The 22,230-nt window shown below is 43.4% G+C and overlaps 1 protein-coding gene across 3 annotated transcripts; it reads right to left on the bottom strand.

Moving 5' to 3' along the window:
• Nucleotides 1-852: 852 nt before the first annotated feature.
• Nucleotides 853-8,422, bottom strand: zbtb18 (zinc finger and BTB domain containing 18). Of its 3 annotated transcripts, none has more exons than XM_070916338.1 (2): nucleotides 8,382-8,422; nucleotides 853-2,854 (listed from the first exon to the last, which is right to left on the bottom strand). In XM_070916338.1, the coding sequence occupies exon 2, from the start codon at nucleotides 2,835-2,837 to the stop codon at nucleotides 1,140-1,142; it is 1,698 nt and encodes a 565-aa protein (XP_070772439.1). In that variant the 5' UTR covers nucleotides 2,838-2,854; nucleotides 8,382-8,422; the 3' UTR covers nucleotides 853-1,139. The 3 variants fall into 3 exon arrangements, with proteins under 3 accessions (XP_070772439.1, XP_070772440.1, XP_070772438.1); XM_070916339.1 differs by lacking the exon at nucleotides 8,382-8,422 and adding an exon at nucleotides 5,911-5,941; XM_070916337.1 differs by lacking the exon at nucleotides 8,382-8,422 and adding an exon at nucleotides 4,315-4,354.
• Nucleotides 8,423-22,230: the final 13,808 nt, after the last annotated feature.

Raw genomic sequence — 22,230 nt, 5'->3', positions numbered from 1 at the left:
TGATCAATTACAATGTGTACAGTAATACAGCAAATTCACATTTTTATTTTAAAATATACAGGTTTGGACGTCATGCAACAACAGCAGGTCCCATTACAAAAAAAGTAACAAAATAATAATAATAATAATAATAATAATAATAATCATTAATTTAAAAAAAAAGAAATTGTAACGGATTAAAGTTCTAAAACTATAGCAGAACAATATACAACAACCTTAAATTAAATACCTTTTCAACAAGAGATGTTTTAAAGACTGCCAGCTACATTTAAGAAAAAATTCTATTAATAACAATAATAATTATTATAATAATTTGTAAAGGTCTTTTTCATTTTTAGAAAATACTTCAAATTGATTGGAAGTGAAAAAAGGAGGCTGTGCATTGCATGAGTGCCATCAGTTCGTCTGTCAGTCAGTCAGCTTAACCCTGAACACACAACACCAAAGAGCTTAACGAGAGAAGCAGAGAGCGCTTCGCCAACGACACCTCCATGCCAGTAGGAAATAAAATTAATACACACAAAACACACTCATACACACTTACGCACATTAGGTGAAATGTTTGCCAGAGTAGTGCAGTACACAGACACACACACACACACACTTCTTCAAACTGGGTGTGCGTGTGTGGTGGTATCGACTTGTGGTGATCACAGTACCCGTTTAGTGTATTGTAATGCTTTTTCACTTCAGTGTGTTCGACCTGAACTCCTGCAGTGGTGTTTGCTGTCTGTGGAACTGGGACCGACACGCTGGCCAGCGTTGGAGTGTTGTGTCTGAGATGAAACACAAACAAGAGTGAAAACTCTTCAAAAAGGCGAGACATTCTCACTGGGACCCATCGTCCTTAGACGCAATGAAAACCACCAAAACAGAACTTAAGCCAAATAAAAATAAGAGTTCAGAATAAAATAAAATAAAACAAAATTACCCCAAACAGCAACAACAAAAAAACTCAGTAGTAACATTTTCATGTGCTATTAAAGTGCAATTGAATGAGATTTTGCGACACACAAGAACATGACTCACTTGAACCCCCGAATATCAAACTTTGCCACCTCCCTTTCACCTCCCTATGCCTCTCTGCCCTTCTGTCACTCTCCGCTCTCTTTCCCTTTATCAAACCCAGCAGTCTGTTTCTACTTCCACAGTTCCTGGGAACTGTCCTCAATCGCCCAGTCCCTGACATTGGGCAGTGCCAGCGGTTCGCTCTTCACTGACAGCGAGTTGACCAGTTCGCAATGGAACTTGCGAATGTGTCGGTAGAGGTCCCCGGACTGCGTGAAGCGTCGCTCGCACCACTTGCAAGCATGCGGTTTCTCACGCGTGTGCACCACTGCGTGGCGGCTGAGGTTGTGTGAGTATTGGAAGCTCTTGCCGCAGGTGGTGCAGGTGTAGGGTTTCTCACCGGAGTGTGTCCGCTCGTGGCGCTTCAGCGTGTACATGCAGGAGAAGGTCTTGCTGCAGATGCTGCAGGTGGGCACGTTGACGTCTCCAGCGGGCTTGGAGCGGATGCCCTCCTGCTCCCTGAAGTGGGAGCTGAGGTGAAGCTGCAGGATATGCGGAGAAGGGAAAACCTTGTTGCACAGCGGGCACATGAAGATCTGGGTGTGTTGAGCTGACAGCATGTTGGAGACGTAGGGCAGCAGGGAACTATCCATGCTGGCCACCTCGGCCTGGGCGCGCTCGTTTTCACCCCCCAGTATGTCCTCGTCGTCCGCTGTGGCCGAAGGCTTCTCGTCCCGCTCCAGCTCTGAGGCCAGAGAGGCCTCTCGCAGAGCGGACAGGTGCGCCTCCAGGCCGAGCCTCCGCTGGGCCGACAGAGGCCCTCCGACCCCGTGGTGGGTCAGGCCCCCGTTGGCACTGGGAACCGTCGCCTTGGTGATGCCGCTGTGCTCCATGTCATAGTCCCCACCTCCCAGTTCCTCTTCCTCGTCTGACGCCACGCCCCTCTCCACCTTCACCCTCACAGCCAATGGGCTTTGGAGGCTGTCTGGTGTCGCTGCCCCGCTGAAATAGGACTGGTGGTGATTACTGTGGTTGCTACCGGCAATCGGCTTGACTGACAGGTCCAGGACGCAGTCAGCCGCATCATTTGACACCCTCCTGCCCCTGCGCCCTCCACGAGAGTTCACGGAGCGGTGGGACCTCTGTGAGAGAGATCCAGTGGAGCTGGTGGGGCTGCCGGCCGGGGAGAGCAGTTTCCCTCTCTCCCCCAGCCCTTCCCCACCCTGCATCTCCACCTCGCCATGCCCTGGGCTGGTTGTAGCCATGGCTGGTGTCCCTGGTCTGTCTGCAGATGGCAGCCTCAGCCACAGCGGTCCTCCCTCGGCCTTCCCCTCCTCTTCTTCATCACTGTGCAGCAGGTCGGCCGTGGCAGGCCGGTCTGTAGAACCGTCTGATAGACTGTCAGCCTTATCGGAGCAGCTGGACCCGCCATCTTCCTCTCTGCGCGTGCTGTCTGCCTCCGCCGTGGCCTTCTGCTTCAAACGTTTCTTACACACCTTGACAATATCATACATGTGCAAGTAGCTGGCCGCTGCCAGCACATCCTCTACGGGAAGGTCCTGGAACTGCAGCTTGCCCTCATACATGAACTCCAGGAGCAGGGAAAAGGCCGGGGCTGTGACAATGTCGTTGTTGAGGTGCACCACGTCTCTCTTGTCCAGCTGGTCCTTGTAGAAGAGGTGAAAGTACATGCTGCAGGAGGCCAACACAGCGCGGTGGGCCCGGAACTGGGCATCGCCCACCAGCACCGTGGAGTCACACAGGAAGCCCTGGTGCCGCTGCTCGCTCAGACACTGGAGTAAATGTCTGCTGTGGTCTGGGAACTCCATCCTGCCGTCCTCATAACCTGCAGCCACACAGAGACACAGAGGTAGAGTCAGAGTTAGATAAAGGTCTCAGTATCCGAGTTTTTAACAAAGTGTTGCATTTTAAATAAAATATTCATTTCAGTAAAGGTAAATACAGAAGAAAAAAAGGAACCGAGAAATGTAGATGAAAAGCAAAACCTACAAAAGACTTTAAATTCAAAGACTCTAAGATTCTAAGAAGAGGCAAGTCAACAAACTTCACTTAATCTTTGAAATGAAACGTGTGTCTGAGGTAAAATAATTCAAGTTAAGTACAGAGATTATGACACAAAATTATCTTAAACGAGGCCAATTAAAACAAAAACAGAGAGACGCAAGAGAGAAGAGGCAAATGCCAAAAACACATATGGTACAAGATGCTGAAAACAAACCACAGAGAAGGCGACGAGCGAGCGAAAAGAAACACATCGGGAGAAGGTAGGTCAGTAAAAACCGGAAGACCGAGAAGTGAAAAAAGGAACATTTTTAAAGGCATAAAAAGTATATTAAAATACGACAAAAAACACAACAAAACACGCAGTAAATATACCATATATATTTAAAATCTGCTTATATTTTTATGTATACCAGGTAATGACCCGCACAGCCATGATTTTTGACTCACAATCACAACATCAATGGAAATATTTCTGCTCCAATTCAAAAACACCATGCAGGTGACTGTAAAGTCGTCCACACATTCCTTCGTACAACGTTGCCAAACGTTCTTTTTATTTCTATAATTATTTACTTTCTTTGAAATAAAGAAAAAGAAAAGGGGAAAAGAAGAAAAACTGCAGATAATTTCAATTAAAAGATTAAATATTTAAGTTAAATAATAATAAAAGAATAATCACTGATTCAGTTTTTGCCCACAGAAAGACTTAATCTCAGGTAAACCAGCAGCGACAGATTCTTCTGTCTCTCTGTTCTCTCTCTCTGAATCTCTCCAACTCCTCTGCCTGCACTCCTGGATTGTCGCTGCTCCTACGCTGGTTATTTTTATTAACCCACTTTGGCCTGGCCTGGCACGGCCCTTTTAGGTAACCGGCTTTCAGCTGCACACACTGTCCTCACGTACACAACACACACACACACACACACACACACACACACACACACACACACACACACACACACACACACACACACACACACACTTAGTACCAGCCTACCTACCAACCACCTCCACAGGCTAAGTCGAGCAGGAAAACTGGCCAATTGAAATAGCACTGTTGAAAACAAAACAGCTTGTCCCTCGTTTAACCTGCGAGCACCGGCTTTAGGTGTGAGATTAGACGAGGGGGGGGAAAAAGACAGAAAACTTGCAGCAATGCTCTTCAGGAGTCCTTAAAAACGAGTCTGTAAAATTTATCTAGTTGCTGAAATAAATGAACAACTAATTAGGCAAAAAGAAGGCGATAACGAGAATGAAATGTGTAAAATCATTAAGTCCCACCTGTTAACCAAGTCAATTTGTCCTGCCTGAGAAAATACATTGGTCCCGCTCTGCACTGTGTTAACCAAAGCAGTTAAATCACCTCATTTGAATGAAGCTAAACCAAGAATGTCCAAATGTGTGTGTGTGTGTGTGTGTCTGTGTGTGGGTGTGTGTGTGTGTGTGTGTGTGTGTGTGTGTGTGTGTGTGTGTGTGCTCGCCCTCCGGCTCGTTCAGAGTGCTTTTAATGAGGGGGCTTACGGGGACAAGGGTGTACCACCTCCCAACCCCACCACCCCCAATCCCCCCCTCTGTCCAGCCAAACCCCTCTGCCACCTCCTCCTTCTACACACACACACACACACACCGTCACTCACACACACACACACACACACACACACACACACACACACACACACACACACACACACACACACACACACACACACACACACACACACAATCCTTCCCATCTGAATCTTACAAGAAAAACCCCACACATCCGCCCCATAGTAGAAGCTGCCCTCTTCCTCAAACCCCCACCACCCTCCGCCCACCACCAAGAAGAGAAGATTTACAGTACAATCACTGTAAGTGCCCTGCTCGTCACAGCATCAATCCTAATCCTTAAAGATGGCTAAAAATAAAGACGGTGGTGGCGGCGGTGGGGAGGGAGCCGTCGGCGGAGGCTCAGGAGGGCAGCAGCCCATCACCCGGCCCACCCGGCCCGGCCGGCCAGCTCAGGCAGGGGTCTGAGAGAGAGACACAGAGGGGCAGGGAGGGAGAGGGTGAGAGAGAGAGGCTGGGACGGCCGGGGAGGGAGGCTTACCCACATCTGATCCAGCTGACGGGGGCCATATGGCAGCTGCTAGCCAGATAAAGAGATTAAGACTAGGAGGGAGTGCGATTACAGCTGTCTAGCCAATTCAGGCAGCTCAAATCTGCAACTTCTAAATTAGTCTCCTCTACTCCAGCCGACAGGAGGGGAAAAAAGAGGGTAGCGTAGACCGCACATGCTTTCAAGTAATTTTACAGCGATTTAACTGAAAGAAAAGAACTGATTAGATGATTAAGATTAAATAACTGCTCATGCTATTTTTTTTTGCTTAAAGTTTGTCTTTTTTTCCCCCTTTTATTAACAAAAAAACGTGTACATTTTATTCACTCAAAATTAACTAATTAAAAAATTGACTAAATGTGTTTTTTTAATTAAGATGTTGGTCAAAAAAGCATGATGTTTAATAATTATTTCACTTATATTATAATAAATGAAGAAAACTGTTGTAACTTTGCTTTCAATTAACAAGTGTCTGAACAAAATGCCTGACAACACAAATAGGAAAACGCAAAACAATAGCCAAGTTTTAAATGCAGGACTCAAACTAGACTACAAACTAAAGAAAACACAGCAGAGTGTTCCCGGACTGCAATTACCCCTCAGACAGGCAGCACCAACACGAGTTTACTACTCACCAGCAGTTTCACACGGCGCTCACACTGGTTTGACACACCGGAGATCCCCACAACAAAAACAAAATAACTACTCCACTACCCCACTACTCTATTCACTCTGCCTCACACACACACACGCACACGCACGCACACACAAAACAATACCTGCAGCAGTATGCATCAACTTGATTAACTCCACTGTAGCAGAATAGCTGGGCTCTCTGGCTGGGAAAGGCTGAGTATCTATCTCTCTCTCTCTCTCTCTCTCTCTCTCTCTCTCTCTTTCTCTTCCTCGCTCGCTCTCTCTGAATCAATGAGTGGGTAGAAGAGGAGAGAAGAAGAAGAAGAAGAAGAAGAGGGAGGCAGGCAGGCAAAAAAAAAAAAACACGCTGTTCAAACTGCGAGGGACAGATGCAAAGTGGAGGAGATGTTGGAGGGGGAACGAGATACCACCTCCCTCCTCCTCCTCCTCCTCCTCCTCCTAACTGGCGCTGATCGGCAGCCACGAACACACACACATACACAGCGCACGCACACACACACACAGCACTAACTCTCCCAGGCTGCCGCTGAGACTCACAATAAAGGACTGGGGAGGGGTGGAGGCGGTGGAGGGATGGAGGAGGAGGAGGTGGGGTGGATGGCAGCCTGTCAGCTGCTCTGACATCATCCTCAGATGGAGATGCTACCTCCAGCTGTGCTCTTTCTACAGCCATATGCTGCCTCCTCTACACTCCTGCCACCAGACTCCTCTTTCATTCTACCAACACCACGCAACTTTGTCTCTCTGTCTCTCTTTCTCCCCCTTTTTCTCTCTCCCTCTCTCTCTCTCTGGGAAAAAAAACCCCGGGTCTACAAAATGCAGTCGGATGCTGATTTGTTTTTTGGAAAACATAAGAGTTTACACACCAAATCATGCAACCACAACCACCCACTTCTACCAAAACTATCAAGGAAGGGGAAAGTTTACAGAATATATACAGAGGTTCTGAGTAAAAACTTTACTCTAACCTTTTTCTGGTGTTGTGAAATCTTTAAACACTCCTCGGTCTTTCCCTCACTGTCTGTCTCCTTCCAGTAACCATAAACAAAGGCCAACACAGCACATTTGCAACTGACAGACGCACGCAGCTGATATTGTTTTCCACTTCTTTACGGTTCAGCGCTGCTGCCTCGTCTTGTATTCATTCATTCACTCACTCATTCATTCATCCATCTATCCATACACCCATCGGCCCCCTCCCCACCACCCCTCTGCCCGGACCCTTCGGACAACTGACAGGAACAAAAATGAAATGAGGAAACAATGGGAACAAGTCATAAAGAAAGAGAACAAATCCTAAACAAAAGGCATACAAGCCTTTAATAAGCCGGGGAGAAACTTATTACAACAGCCTTATTTCACTTTCATTTCGGTGTGTGTTAGAGGCGTGTGAATTTCCAGCTATCTACTGTATGCAAGTATAGGAACAAAACTACTTTCATTTTCAATTACTTTAAATTACTAATAAAGCACACACATACCATGGTATTAAAAAAAATGTTGCCTACTGATGTTACACGATAAAAAAAAACAAAAAAAACAAATGAGAACAACAATATTAAACTTATTAGGCTTTTATCACAGACAAACACAAATGTGGAGGTAAATTATATGAACATTAAAGTTATTTTTCTTGCGTTGTGATGAGCAACATGTGAGTGTGTACAACATTTCATAAGTTAACTAGAAAACATTTCTGGTTAATATAAGCAAATTTTTGCTTGAATAAATTGGCAGTTGTGTCAAAAAATGAAATAGGTTCAAACCTGTTTTTAACCTATACTTAGGCAAATATTTAGGCAATACTTAAACTTCTACAATCTTTAATAAGCTTAGGTAAAAATTCAGCCCTGCTTTCAAAGTCGGAAACATTAATTTATCCAACTTTAATTAACTTCACCACTGGAGTTTAAGTTAGCATCTTTAATTACAGTGTCGGAAAGTCGTGTGAGCCTGCTCGCTGTTCAACACTGAGATGCACTATTTCAATTTCAGTTTTACTTTTACACATTTTAATATCGTGACAGTGCTACATCCAACACCCGGACTCCCACATGCCAACAATGTGATCAATAAGTTTGTTATAAATTAGACTAATACAGCTTTTAACTTCATTTAAAGCAGCCTAAGAAAAATGTCAACGGCTGCTTGTGAGCTTTGTGCGGCGAGGAAATTAGCATAAAAAGTCAAAGTAGTGTTAGTTAGGCTGTGAGACCTGTCGCCGAACAAACTAACAACACAAGAAGATTGTGATTAATTTGTTAGCAGAAGACACAACAAACACAGAAAGAGACAGAGAGAGACACTGAGACACACTGACCCACGCAGCTAGCTATAGCCCGAACATGGCTAACAAAAGTAAGGCGAAGAAGCTACAATATTAAGCTATTTACAGTTGTTCGGAAGGCCCCGGTGCTATGACAACAGCTGCTAAAACACCGCGGAGGGAGAGCTAACATAGCAACTATTAGTGCGAGGAGACAACACAGTCATGCTAAGGAAGGTTTAGCTACTTTTTCCCCTCCGTAACCCACCCTCTCTCTCCCTCCTGAGCCTCCTTTAATCGGACTCCGGAATTAGAGGCAGCACTTACAGACAACACGGTCCAACGTCTTCCCCGCTTCCTCCGTCAGATCCCGCTTTCTTTCCTTCAGGAGACAAAAACTAGATTGACTTTGGACTAATTTCCATAACAGGCTGCCGAGGCGAGCAGGCGGAGGGGACGGGGAGTCTAGCACTCTGCGGCGGCCAGATGTTTCCGAGCTGTTGCTGCTCAACTCGGGCTGGGAAAAGGAGGCGAGTTGACTGGCACGGCACGGAAGCCAATGGTGCCGGCGAGGAGGAAAGTGAAGGCAAATTGGAACAGAAGAGAGGGAGGGATATGTCTTCTTCTCTCGTCGGCGTAGGTTGATACCAGGCAACAACAGCAGCAGCAGCAGCAGCACACACACAGCGAGAAGGCAGGAAAGAAGAAGCTGGGCCAAACCAACTGGTTCTGCGAGTCAGTGAGGCGGACTGGCGCAGCGGAGAGCGAGAGAGTGGAGAGAGGCGCGGTGCCGCCTGGGTACTGTAGTCAAGCCGAAGCGCGGGGGGGTGGGGTGGGGGCGGAGCTGATGTGAGCAGGTGCACCACCTTGACAGGAAAAAAAAAGCCCTGTTGATTTCCAGCGGTGCTTAACATTGCATTGTTGAAATAATAACAGCTTTTGGTTAAACTATTTGTTCCTGCCAAAAAAAAACAAACAGGTGCAGTTAAAAAAAATCTTTCAAGAGCAGAGACTCCCAAAGTCACAAATGAATTGAGGCAAACCAAAATACAAACATAAAACACCATAAAATAGAAATTAATAGAACAATTACACAAAGTCTTGAGCTGCTTTTTAAAGGTGTCCAAAGGGAGAGAGTTCCACAGTCCCCGTAAGATCGAGGAACAACAAGAAGACCCCAATCAGAGGACCATAAAGACTTAGACTCACTCTCAATACTTACATAGTTTCTCAAAACAGCAGGGCACTGTAGTTTTTAGCAAATGTTACTAAAACTAAAACAGGAGTAAACAGTGTATTTGCTGGTACCTATTTCCAGCAGCAGGATGGTGTATGTGGGATTGACTCAAAATAAACTATAGTGCTCATGTTCGTCATAATGCAGAAACATGTCACCCAGTGTTTTTCATAGTTTTTGAACAACACTGGAGCTCTATGGCACAGAGGAATATGATCAGGATGTAGATACACAGATAATACTTGTTTGTAAGAATAATTAATTATTGGTTTTGCTCTTTTCTTGTTAACAATAGCACAAATATAGAATATCACCAGACTTAGAAATAGTAACCCTGATTTGGTTATGCAGGCCCAGATGTTATAAGTAATGATAATGCCTACTAGAAGGTATTATTAGGCCACTATGTAGTCGACTAAATACATCACTGAAAATCACAAAGGATTTGATAATTGATTAATTGTTAATAATTTGTTTATCAAGTAAAAAAAAAAAGTGAAGCATTCTCTGGTTAAAACTTCTTAATGGTGTTTTTTTTGGACTTTTGGCTGGACAAAACAAGCAACCTGAAGAGCTTGAGCTCAAGTGATGTACATTTACCTATTTTATTGACTAAGCTATTAATCAGTTCATTGGAAAAATAATCTACACACAGGTGGATGATGAAATAATTGTTTGATGCATCCCTCCAGTACGCTGTTAGTTTCCAAAAAGAGAGGTAATTGACTTGTGGCATACAGTTGCATTAGAAAACATTATACTGAGGATAATCTCCTTTTGTTTCACTATACATGTCATGACAGTCTGTCCAACGCCTTCAGCGGCGACCACAGTTTACATGCATGGTTGCTTTCAGTTTGTGATGTGATTGTCAGATTGTCAGTCTAAGCTCTATGAGTGGACAAGGACAAACCCTCAGTGACAAAAGGCTGTGGACACGGTGAAAATGTAGCCGTATAAAACATGTTTGTTTCGTGAAAAGAGGGGCAGAGATATTTAATTTGATTTACTGCACATTTAAGGTGGTTTGCCAGCATAAACTAAATTTAAAGTCCCCAAAATTAGACATTGGAACATGAAAGGAGTCGTAAGAATGGTCTTTAAAGGAGTAACATAGACCGAGCAGTGGCCTTGTATACAAAGAAGGGCATTTAGGCCTCTGATAAATATAACTTTCCAAGTCCAAGACATGCTGTGCCTTGCTGAAGAACTGCAGAGGCTTTGTGTGGCAAGGCCTGTTTAACCTGTAGGCTGCCGTTTACAATAAACAGGCTGTTGCATGTATTCACACTGATGCTGACGCTGAGTATTAAAACAACCTGATCATCCACAGTACAGCCTTATATGAGATTGTGTTTTTGTCATACATCTGCCTGAGGTTGATTTTCATACCTATTTTCTGAAGAAGTGTGAAGTGCTGCAGAGCTGGAGACATTTGGGTTGTAAGTTTCCTAAATGACATCCAAGAGAAGAGAGCAGCAAATGTAGGACACAGAGCGACATCAGCAGCAGCGTTTCTCCCTGTACAGAAAAAAAGGGACAATTTTTAAGAAAGGGATGTTCAAGTACTCAAACCAGGGTCTTGAATTTAAAGGGGGGTCACAGAAACAGAAGGAACAACAAGTTAATTGTGTTAAAGCAAGCTTAAACAGAAATAAATCTGATCATTCGTAGGGGAGGGAGTCATAAATAGACAAAATAAATAATTTAGTACACTTAGAAATGACTACTGATCAGAGGTTTCACTCTGCAGCTGTAAAATTATATCCAAACATTTTTAAAAACCTTCTCAGACGTGGGTCAGTGGGACAAAAACCTCCATCGAACGTCTGTCATGGGAGCGCTGACATGAAAAAGTTTGGGCAGCTCTGGTTGCTTGAATGAGTCTGCGGGCCTATTTGCATCCCCTAAACCTGTCCCAGTAAACTAATTGGCGTTACTAATAGATGGCTGGATGAACTGCAGCCCTGTATGGTAATGAATTCACACGATCCGGTGTCATAGCTGAAGGAATTGTTAAAATGCAAATGAATGATGACCCTGTTATGTGTCTATCAATTTGGGGATCCACGTTACCAGCGCATTACAATGAGCCCCTTGTTCATGCACAAAAATACAATTAGGCCCACAGGCAGGAACAGTTCAGCATGAGGCCCTGTACAGAAAATTGGATTTAACAACAGACTTTCAAAACTGTTAGCTAATTTGAGCAATAAATATAAAGTAGTCCAACCATTTTGAGGGTAATTGCAGATTTCACTGAATATTAGGCCTGAATATATTTTTTGCATAATTTCCTCTCAGTGTGCAGGAAGATGTCACATGTGGAAGACTCACCTCACTGTCAGACGGGCTCTTTTGTAGCTCCTATGTATAGGATACTGTTGAGAGAAAGGTGCACTTCAGATAGCTTTGAATGCACTGAAATCTGCTGTGTGTGTGTGTGTATGTGTGTGTGTGTGTGTGTGTGTGTGTGTGTGTGTGTGTGTGTGTGTATGCCTCAAGAGATTCCTGTGCAATTTTCTAAACTTCTTTCAGCGCTCCTGTGTTCCCCTCTCTGATCCACATATTGTTTTGCCACTGACAGATGCCAGAATACAGCCGTGTGTGTGTGTGTGTGTGTGTTCATGTGAGCCAAAAAAAGCAGAGCCAGCCTGATGTTTGAAATTATCTGTACTACTATTTCATCTTCCCTACAGCTCAAAACTAAAGACAAAGCAGAAGGCAGGCAGGAAAAAAAAGAACATAGAAAGACCAATATGCAAAGCAGAGCTTGCATTCACACTTCCACTGCAAAAGACAACACCTTTTTGTTTGGGTTTGGTTCCCTTTTTCTGCTTAAAACTGAGAGGAAATCCACAAATAGTCTCATATATTTAGAGGGTCAGACCTTCCTCAGATCTTCAAACACTGTCACAATGATGATAATTGTTCTATCTGTTGTTTGTTTCCTTTAGATATTAATTATACAGTGCACAGTTACATAGAGCCCAACTAATTTGAGTATGTGCATTGTTCTGGTGTAAATACAGCATCGCATGTAGCTGATTTTCTACTTTCCACCTCTGGAGGTCGCTGTAGATCCCATGTTTTCCACTCTAATTCTCTCTCTATTCAGTTCAGTTCAAGGAAGCTTTGTCGGCATGACATTTTGATCAAAAGATACGTTGCCAAAGCATTTACAGAGAGGAAGTAAATAATACATACAGTGAAGACATTGAAAAGCAGAGATGTACAGGGCATGTAATGAAACAACTAATTACTGAGCGCAGATGATGAAGTACCGCACATGAAAATAAAGAAAAATCTTTTCGATTTATACATAATTTGTTTACACTTGCATGATACACAGCGCTGCTTTTTGTGCTACATTCAACTTGTTTTCTGTGTCTGTTCACTGTATTTGTGGTGCTTATTTCAGGCAACGGTGTATTTTTATTTTTATTTCAGTCCCCCTGAAGCAGATAGCCCTTGAGTGCAGGTTTATTTTTTGTCTGAAGCAAAGAAAAAAAGCATTTTATGAATCTGGCAGAAGAAGCGATTCAGAGAAAACCTCTGGCCATCCCTGAGACATTACGACTGTATGCTTCACAGCTTCTGCCTTTCCTTGCCAGCATTCATTATATTTTGCTTGTCAATGGGTTTTTATATTCAAAGGTGCTCAACACAGACAGCTGTTTGAAAGCAACTCTGAAAAGGGATTCAGATGATGATCTGTATTTTTCCCACTAAAATGCAGCATAAATGGCATCTCAGCATGCTTTATGGAGGATTTCTTTACTGAAAATACATTTAATAAAACATTTTAAACACACAACAGTCTCATTTACAAATGGTATGCTTGATGTAAAACCCTTTTATCTCATTATATCTAAAAAGCTTTCTCTTCAACTCTCTGTCCTATATATTTCTTTCAATGGACACAGACATATTGTTGCATCTGTTGCCAGCTTGTTGTGAATCTGACCTTTAATTTACTGGTAAATTTGGGGATAAAGACGTTTAAGCCCATTTGCACTCGTTGTAAACTGTTTAGCTCAGCTTCAAAGCAGCAGGGGGCCAAAATAATGAAATAAACCCATAAAAAGCAGCTCACAGGGGGCAACAGAGAACGCAGCATCCAAGATCAGTGTCTCACTCACTCCTTTGACAATTTCTTAGGCAACTCTGACTGATTTGAACACAGTAAGTTGGTTGTGCGATTAGTGGATCATTTTTGATACAAGACAAGATACAAGAAGGGGATTCTCCAGTTTGGGCTTGGCAAAATCACCTGTACTGTCTTGGTAGTTTGAGGGACACTGCGACCACTTGGAACACATCCTGTCCATCTATCCATCGATCCAGCGGCCCTCCACAGTGTGTCCCACAGCTTCCCTCATCATGCTTGTAATAGAGGCAAGCAAGACGGGAGACATTCTGGGAGACACTGGCTGGCTGACAGAGGAAGAGGAAGGGAGGGGGGAGGGGGGGGCAGCAGACAGATGTTTGAATCTCAGCCCTGGGGCCAATGAGATCAATCCATCCTCCAAGGCAGAGACAGAAACAGAGAGAGATGGAAGCAATGTCTATTAGTACAATTGGCTGCACTTTTTCCTCTCTGCATCCCAGACGTCCTGATCCTCCTTTTTTCTTGGCGAGGTGAGCAGCACATCCAAACCCATTATAGATCCAAACACCCTGAATACCCCTGGACCGAGCTGCCCCTGTGAGGAAGAGAAAGAGCAGTAGAGCTTGGAGGAGACTAGGTGAAATAACAAGAATCATACAAACATGTTGTCTGTCACATCTTCTCCTCTCAAGCTCATATTTTTAGTGTGAGTACAGTAACAATGTGGAGATCTTTAGGTTGTAATAGATGCTGCAAAAAATATAAAGAAATATTCAAATGGAAGGCAGGGTTTTTGTTTTTGTGACTCTTTTTGAAAGTATTTTAATGCCTCCCCAAGTTTTGTATTGCCACATTTTACAAAGTTTGATTTTATGAGTAGATGTCAAAATAACATTAAACTGGAGATTGAAAAAACTTTCTTTGCAGGGTTTTCTCAGTTGTAGATTTACAACAATTCACACAACCATCGAGAGTGATTCAAATAGAGCATAACGTTGACTTAAAAATACAAAGGAACATACTATACACTTCACTTCAAACTACAAACCCAACGTCCCCTCAGCTAACTCCTCTCAGTAACTCCACAACACAAACTTTTTGTCTGCGTCTGAACCTCCCAGAAATATTCAAATATTCAAATATTATATATTCATTTCCAGCTGATGGTGGGAGGAAGTCCGTCCATACAGTTTAATGATCTGATCATCTGGTCCAGTGTGGCTTCTGTCGTAGGAGTCTGGAATGCAGCCATTTTGACTGAGTGTAAAATATTCATGAACTACCATTGGTAGCCCATCTGACTGGCTGGGGAACAGCTGCTGGGTCTCTGTGCCTCTAGAGGTGCAGCATCTGCCCATTTGAGGAAAGTGAATATGTGTTTGTGTAAGTGCATGCTCGAGTTTACATGTGTGTTTCTGTGTGTGTGTGTGTCTGTGTCTGTGTGCATGCATGCCTTTACAGACATGCACTTTCTGAAGTATGTGTGTGTGTGTGTGTGTGTGTTCATGTCTCAGGGGGACTAGACATCAGGAGAAACAACTGTGTATTTAACTTGCTTTTCTCCAGATGGTGGAGGATCATTTTAGAAATCATCAAAAAGTCTCAGTTTTATCAGGTTCTGTGCTTGTCAATCAAATATCACCCTCACACACACACACACACACACACAGACACACAAGGAGAGCAGCAGCAGTGCAGTGGGCTCTGCTGTGTGTGTGATGTGTTAAAGTGAAAGCGTCTTGTACATCTGAAGTCTCTGTCATTCTATATGTATCTGTTTGTGTCTCAGCATCAGCACATCACAGCTCAGCAGTGTGTGTGTGTGTGTGTGTGTGTGTGTGTGTGTGTGTGGGCTGTTCACACCCGTGCGTGTGAAGCTCACAGAGAGCTGTGCAGCTTTGGCTATGGCTGCATGATGGACATCTGGAAGCTAAATTGGTTAATGGCGCCTCCAAGCCAACAGCCAGCCGGCCGTCCCCTCGCTGAGCTGAGAGAGGGAGTGTGTGTGTGTGTGTGTGTGTGTGTGTGTGTGTGTGTGTGTGTGTGCGTGTGGACTGGAGTGGTGGGGGGACTCTACATCTGGCCAGCCGTGCTGCCACATACAAACACCCCTGCTGGACATTTAGGGGCTTTTCCCTTCCAAATTAATTTTTTTGTATTATCTTCAGAGTACACTCCAAACAAAATCAAATTTGTTGTGTGCACACAAGCAAACAGGCATTAGAGACCATACAGAAGCAGCACATTTGGCTTTGATTGCCGCACCACAATCTATTGTTGCATGCGAAATAGTTATACTAGTTTTAAGATAAGATAAGATGAGATAAGATCCTTTATTAATCCCTCAGCGGGGAAATTTGCATTGTCAATGTTAATGCAGCTTGATATTTAAAAATACTTCTTGTTTAGAGGAACTTCAGCCTATGTCGGCTTTCATAGTGACTCAGCTGTCTAAGAACACTTCCTTTTATTCATCTGTTTATGTTTGCACTTCTTTAAATGAAAAATAAACAAATACCAGAGTGGCATGTGGCTCTGTGAGGCTGTACAGCAGTGCTTTGAGCTAAATGCTAACATCAGCATGCTAACATGCTCACAATGACAATGCTAACATGCTGATGTGTAGCAGGTATAATGTTTACCATGTTCACCAACCTTCGTTTGTTAGCATGCTAACATTTGCTAATTATCACTGAACATTAAGTACAGCTGAGGCTGATGGGAGTGTTTTTAGTTCTGCTTGTAGACACTTGACCTGATGATGGCACAAAGGAAAAGTCAGAGGATCATCAAAGTGATTATGATTCATCCTGAGGGATACACGAATGTTTGTACCAAATTTCATAAAAATCCATCAAGTAGATGTTGAGATAACTTTGAAAACATTGGCCAGCTGGTGGCTGGTGGTGGTAAAAGTCAGGGGATCACCAAGGTCAATGTGCTTCCTCTGGGGACCGTGAATGTCTGTGTAAAATGTCATGGCACTCCATGCAATAGTTGTTGAGATATTTCAGTGTGGATCAAAATGATGGAGCAGCCGACAGACTGACATTGGCGTCTCTAGAGCCACAGAGCTAAAATTAAAACATTAATTAATTACAAATAAACCAGACAATATAAAGAACATGCATTGATAAACAAAAATTACTCACGAATACAAAAAAATAAGGAAAATTAGAGACACATAAAATAAACAGCAATGCCAATCATGATATATAGATATATATAAAAAGACAGAATGTAATGACCAGATAATAGATGTCATGTCAATTTTTATTTCATGTGGAGCACAGTGTTGACCTTATTGGCATCTACAACAGAAAATAAAGGAGATGGAAAGTCAAGAGAGGAGCCAATCGGTAAGGTCAAGAAAGAGATCAAGAGGGTAACGCCAAGGCAAAATTAAAGGGTGAAACAGATGTGTGACCAAGGTTGTGAGGTAGTAAGTAAGCAAGAATACGACAAAGGACCCATATCTGCCGCCATTTATTACAACAACAACATGATTCTGTCATGTAGAGCAAAGCACCCATAACCACAGTGTCCATGGGGGTATTATGATATTTCACTTTTGCACGGGTATTATAAGAAACACTTCACCGTAAACATAAATTATAATAAACGGCTGAGGCAAACAACACAACACTGCTCTGTAGGTATCTGAATACCACAAAAGCTGCCATAGCAACCAGTGAAACACGTCTAGCAGTGCCTTATGGGAGCTGAAACCACCTACAGACTGAAATGCTACACAGCTCTTGCATATGAGGACTTCTTTGATGATTATAGAGACAAGCTGCTGCTGTTTTGTGTCAACATAGTGTCACAGCATCCACTGTTCAGATGAAAATGAATAAAATGTTCTAGTTTATTTGTATTTTTTTAAACTACACACAACATGCTTTCTGGATTTGCTGATAACAAAAATCAGATCTCCAAAAAAGGCAGATGTGGAAATGATATTCTGTCCAGGCAGAATGCATGTGCAAACAATGAGAGAGGGAGAGAGGGAGTGGGAAACACTAACACTGACAGAGCTTTAAATAAATACAGCCACAGCAGATGCATAACAGCCGAGTCCAGGCCAAGACTGCACAAACAGCAGAGTGATCTCCTCAAATCTTCATTGTAAAATCTCAGAGATCATGTTGAAATGAAAAGTGCCACTGTAGCCTCTGTTCTGTCTCTCTGCCTTCATGCCTGTCTGTCTCTCCTCAGTCCAGATGTCAGAAGAACTAGCCAACAGCTGCGGCAGGAAATGAGCCCTGAGGCAGTGAAAAGGCTAATACACTTCCACACAGAGGAGGGAGACCAAAACAAAACATGCACACACACACACACACACACACACACACACACACACACAAAGATGAACTCAGAAGAAAGCAAGTGGATGACACAAACAGTTGAGAGACCAAATCAAATTCTTTGTGTGTGTGTGTTTGCTTGTAACTGAGCATCTCCATGAACATGTTGCTGTACATGTGTATATGGATATAAACATACCCATGCAGTTCAGTACTTCTGTATGTCTGTGACAGTATTCATGTGTCTTTTTTCCTCTGGATTCATCCATTTTGCGTTAAGTGTGTGTGTGTGTGTACGGGCGATGGTGTGCCAGCCTGCCTGCCACATCGCCAGCCCCCGAGCCAGCGGGAACATTTGCCTTGTGGCTCCAATTCCCAGGAATGCCTAACCTGCGCCAGCTGTTGAGAACATGTTACCTGTGCCAACAATGCGCCGGCTCTGCCCACCACATCAGCTGCCGCTCTGTCTCCATCTGGGTGCGAGATTGGATCTGTGTGTGTGTTTGTTTGTCTGCAGCTTACTGTATCTTTAACTCTTCCCACATCTGTATTTGTGCTTGCATCTGTGTGCATGAATCTCTCATGTGTGTATTGTGCACAGCGCCGATGTGTATATGAATGTGCGGATGTTCCTAATGTTGTGTGCACTGTATGTGTGTGTGTGCCAGCTCTGGTGTGTATGTGTGTCTCCATCTGTGTGTGCTGGGCTTCCCTTGCCTGCATCTGGAACAGCATTGAAGAGGCTTTCCAACAAGGCCAATGGCGGCCAGCCTGCCAAACAGCCCAGATGTTAGTTCTGTAAGCCTCAGGCTAAATGGAGGGAGCCATACTCTCATTATTCAGGAGGAGTAAATTGCAACCACTTTTTTTTTAGCAGAAGAGGGAAGGAGAGACACCATGAAAGAATAAAAGAGGGGAAGTAAGAGAAAGAGACAGTGACAGAGATGTATTTTGATGTGATTGTGACTATAAGCCTCTTCACAGAACTCAGAATAATTATGATAAATAAATCAGACAACTTTGATGAATTACCTGTGTCAAGTAAGTTTCAAGCTGCTGCAAGTTGATTTGCTCAGGTATAAACTGAAACCAGCGGCTCTCTGGAAGGTAGCAAATTCATCTAAAGCCTCATGACAAGCCTGGGAAATTGTGGGGGGTAATGTTAAAGTATAATTCTTACTTTCTTAGTTTAAGCCATCATTCCTTTAGGTCATAATAACATTGTACTCACAAAGTTAATCGCTGTTTTCAACAAAACTCCCAGAGGAAACAAAGGAGAACCGTAAAACTATTCTACTTGATCTACTGTACTTACTGTAGGCGTATGTGCACAGTTTTCCTGTGTAATAAAAGATTATTACAGATATTTCGGGGTCCCTCACTTTTGGTTTCATCTCTGAGTAAAGTGGTTTAGATAATCTGGTCAAACTGTTGGTTTATGTACAACCTTATTCTTATTATCACCTCATGAAGTCGATATGACAAACTGTTGCCTATCTATCCACCCGATTAATGTAAGTCCAATATTCACTCTCCTTTTGGTCTACACCAACTCCTGAGGAAAATATCTGACTCTTTAGCTGCTAAATGCTCCACTATGTTTCACCAGCTAGTCGCTAATTGTATATGTCTGCTGTTTGGTCCTGAGCAGGTAGGCTCTTTTTGCTGAATAGAGCTGTGAGAGTGAACCAAAACAATAAAGTTGTGGACCAGAAAACCACCACAATGAGCTGAAGGATGCTAAAATGCTCCGTAGAGCTTAGGGGATCTGCAGAGTTGGATGATAATTCTCTGTGGGTTTGTCACTACAAGCGACTCTTTTCACACTTTCCTTTACACATAATCATTTAATCCATTTTTAATATAAAAAGGTTTTAAGGTTAGACCACTTTACATGGACACACTCACACACACTCACTGTCATACTTAGACACACACTGAGGTAAGTGTATGCCTTTGAAATGTCTTAAGCAGCAAAGTTTGCACGCACACCATACCAAAGGCATAAAGACATCAAAATGAAACAAAATGGCCTCACAGAATCTGGTGACGTATGATAAGGTTACTGTGAGGTCACCCTCTATCCTTTCTGTGAACTCCACTGTTTTCCAAAAAGCCAATATCGCAAACAGGAGAGCAGTTTTGGAAATAAAAACATGTTCATTCACCATCAAACAGTAGGACACAATTAGCTTGATCATCTGGACGGGTGTAGCTGTGATGTTGGGGCAGATTTGGCTGTATATATGTGTGTGTGTGTGTGTGTGTACTATGGTAACCACAGAGGTGGCATCTGCCAGGGCGCTTTAGCTCTGTTTGTGAGATCCATGTGTGTGGACTTCCACAGGGCTTAGAGAACGCCCGCTCCCCCCCATATGGTGAGCTGTCACTGGGTGGAGGTCCCCTGTGTGGGACCTCCAGCCAGCCATCAGACTGACCGAGTAAACAACAACTGGACATGGGGTGATGGTGTTGTATTTGTGGGGTTATTTTTTGGATAGGATATTATCTCCTAAACCTGTGATGAAAGACCACAGATGACATCAGAATAATCTATTTCTCACGTGAATTACCTCGGTCATATGTCGGTATTTATGCTTCAGTGATATCCCAAAATCTGTTTAATCTTTTTTTGGAAAACACTTTTTGTCAACAAACTCCATTATCAAAACAGATTGACTTCTAAATCATTTCACAGGGGTTAAATGTTTATGACTGACAGGCGTCAGAGGTTACTGATATGACTGGTCGAAAATGGCACAACATAGATAAGCATATAAGGTGTTTTCTTTTTGAGTTCATTAGAAAAGAAAAGAAGAAACATGTAACTAAGTAACTGTGAATTGGTTGTAGCTTCTCCACGCTAGTCTGCACAACAACTTTCTATCAAACACGGCATACGACACATTTGGGAAATGCAAATTGCTGAGAGAAAAACATGACTGAGAGACATCTCCTCCCATGACAGATATCTTTCTCACATCTGTCTCTCTCTTCCTGCACACAGAAGTTACACAGCAGTTTGTTCTGAGAAGGAGAAGACGACTCCTCCTGTGCCTCCCCAAGGAGCAAGTAGCCTGGGGAAAATCACATTTACACATAAAGTGTTAATGTGTCTCTGTGAGTGTGTGTGTGTGTGTCTGTGAAGACAAAAGAGAGAGGGAGACAGAGGGAGGGAAATGTGTCTTACAAAGGAAGTAAAGGAGACGCAGACCAGAAATAGGAAGTGGCAGGATTGGAAACTGGGGGCCCTCGGGGGCCATCAGAGGCTTTGGAAGTGGGTGGATGTGGGAGGAGGGTTACTGCTGCTCTATCCTCTGGCTGTACTCAAACTGTGTGTGTTTATGCTGTTGATCTCACCCAGTTGCTGGAAAGCCAAACACAGTCTGTGCACCCAGATGTTGACAGATGTGCTGTGTACAACCTAACTTCCTCTGAAACTCACACACACACACACACACACAATGAAACACATACACCTACAGTAACACATATCCTTCCTGTACCCCCTCTAGAGACAATCCTCCTGGCTTGCGTGAGATATCAAACAAATACCACAATATTTCCTAAAACCAACGTCAGCCCCGGTGGTGAGCTGCTGCGCTCTTGAGAGGCCGATGTCCACTGTGCTTTTCCAGATGTCCTATAAATAACTAAAACACACAGAATTTGCCTCATCCAGATGTGTTCACTTCATAAGCTGCAATCTCAGAGAAAGACGGAGAGGGAGAAAGACAGACTGGAGCTGGAGTACAACTATAACTAATGCAGCTCTCCCTAGTGGCCTGGAGTGGTTCTAGCACACATGCAGCTGTGCACATGCAGTGAGGATGTGGGAGACTGGGATGGTTTGGTGGGACATTTAGTTTATCTGTCACCGGTCGAGCTGGTACTGATGTTTTAGGGTTTCAGCTCATTTTTCATCTTATCTTATCCTGTCCTGTCTTGTCCAATCCCGTCTTGCCCTGCCCTATCCTACCCTATTTGTCCTATCCTATCCTGTTTGCCCTATGCCATCCTGTCCAATCCTATCTCACCCTGTCCTATCCTATCCTGCCCTGTCCAGTTCTGTCCTATTTGACATATCTTGTCCTGTCCCATCCTACCCTATTTGTCCTATCCTGTCTTGTTCTATCCTATCCTGTCCTGTCCTACCCTAGTTGTCATATCCTGTCCTATCCTTTTCATATCATATCCTATCCTATCCTAACCTGCCTTGTCCTGTCCTATAGAAGATCCATACTCTATTATAGTGGAGTCAAGGGGCTCCGGTGTCAAATCTTAAGAATCTCCTTATAATTTCAATACAGAAATCTGTCATGCCGGTTAAAATGTGCTTATAAAGTCTTCGGCTTACAGTAAGAAGCTAATTTAGAAAATGAGTTTTCAGGGCCTTTAAGCGTTTATGTACTGTAAGACAAAATGTGTGTAGTGTTGGGTAGGCAAGATAGAAAAGAGGAAGGGAAGAAGAAGTAGCATTTTGGCTGTCAGCAAAGGGTTACAAAGATCAAACTGACAAAA

Source organism: Enoplosus armatus, chromosome 12 (genome assembly GCF_043641665.1).
Source record: "Enoplosus armatus isolate fEnoArm2 chromosome 12, fEnoArm2.hap1, whole genome shotgun sequence".
Taxonomy (NCBI): domain Eukaryota; kingdom Metazoa; phylum Chordata; class Actinopteri; order Centrarchiformes; family Enoplosidae; genus Enoplosus; species Enoplosus armatus.
The sequence above is the reverse complement of the archived record's forward strand: the minus strand, read 5'-3'. Positions and strand labels throughout refer to the sequence as shown.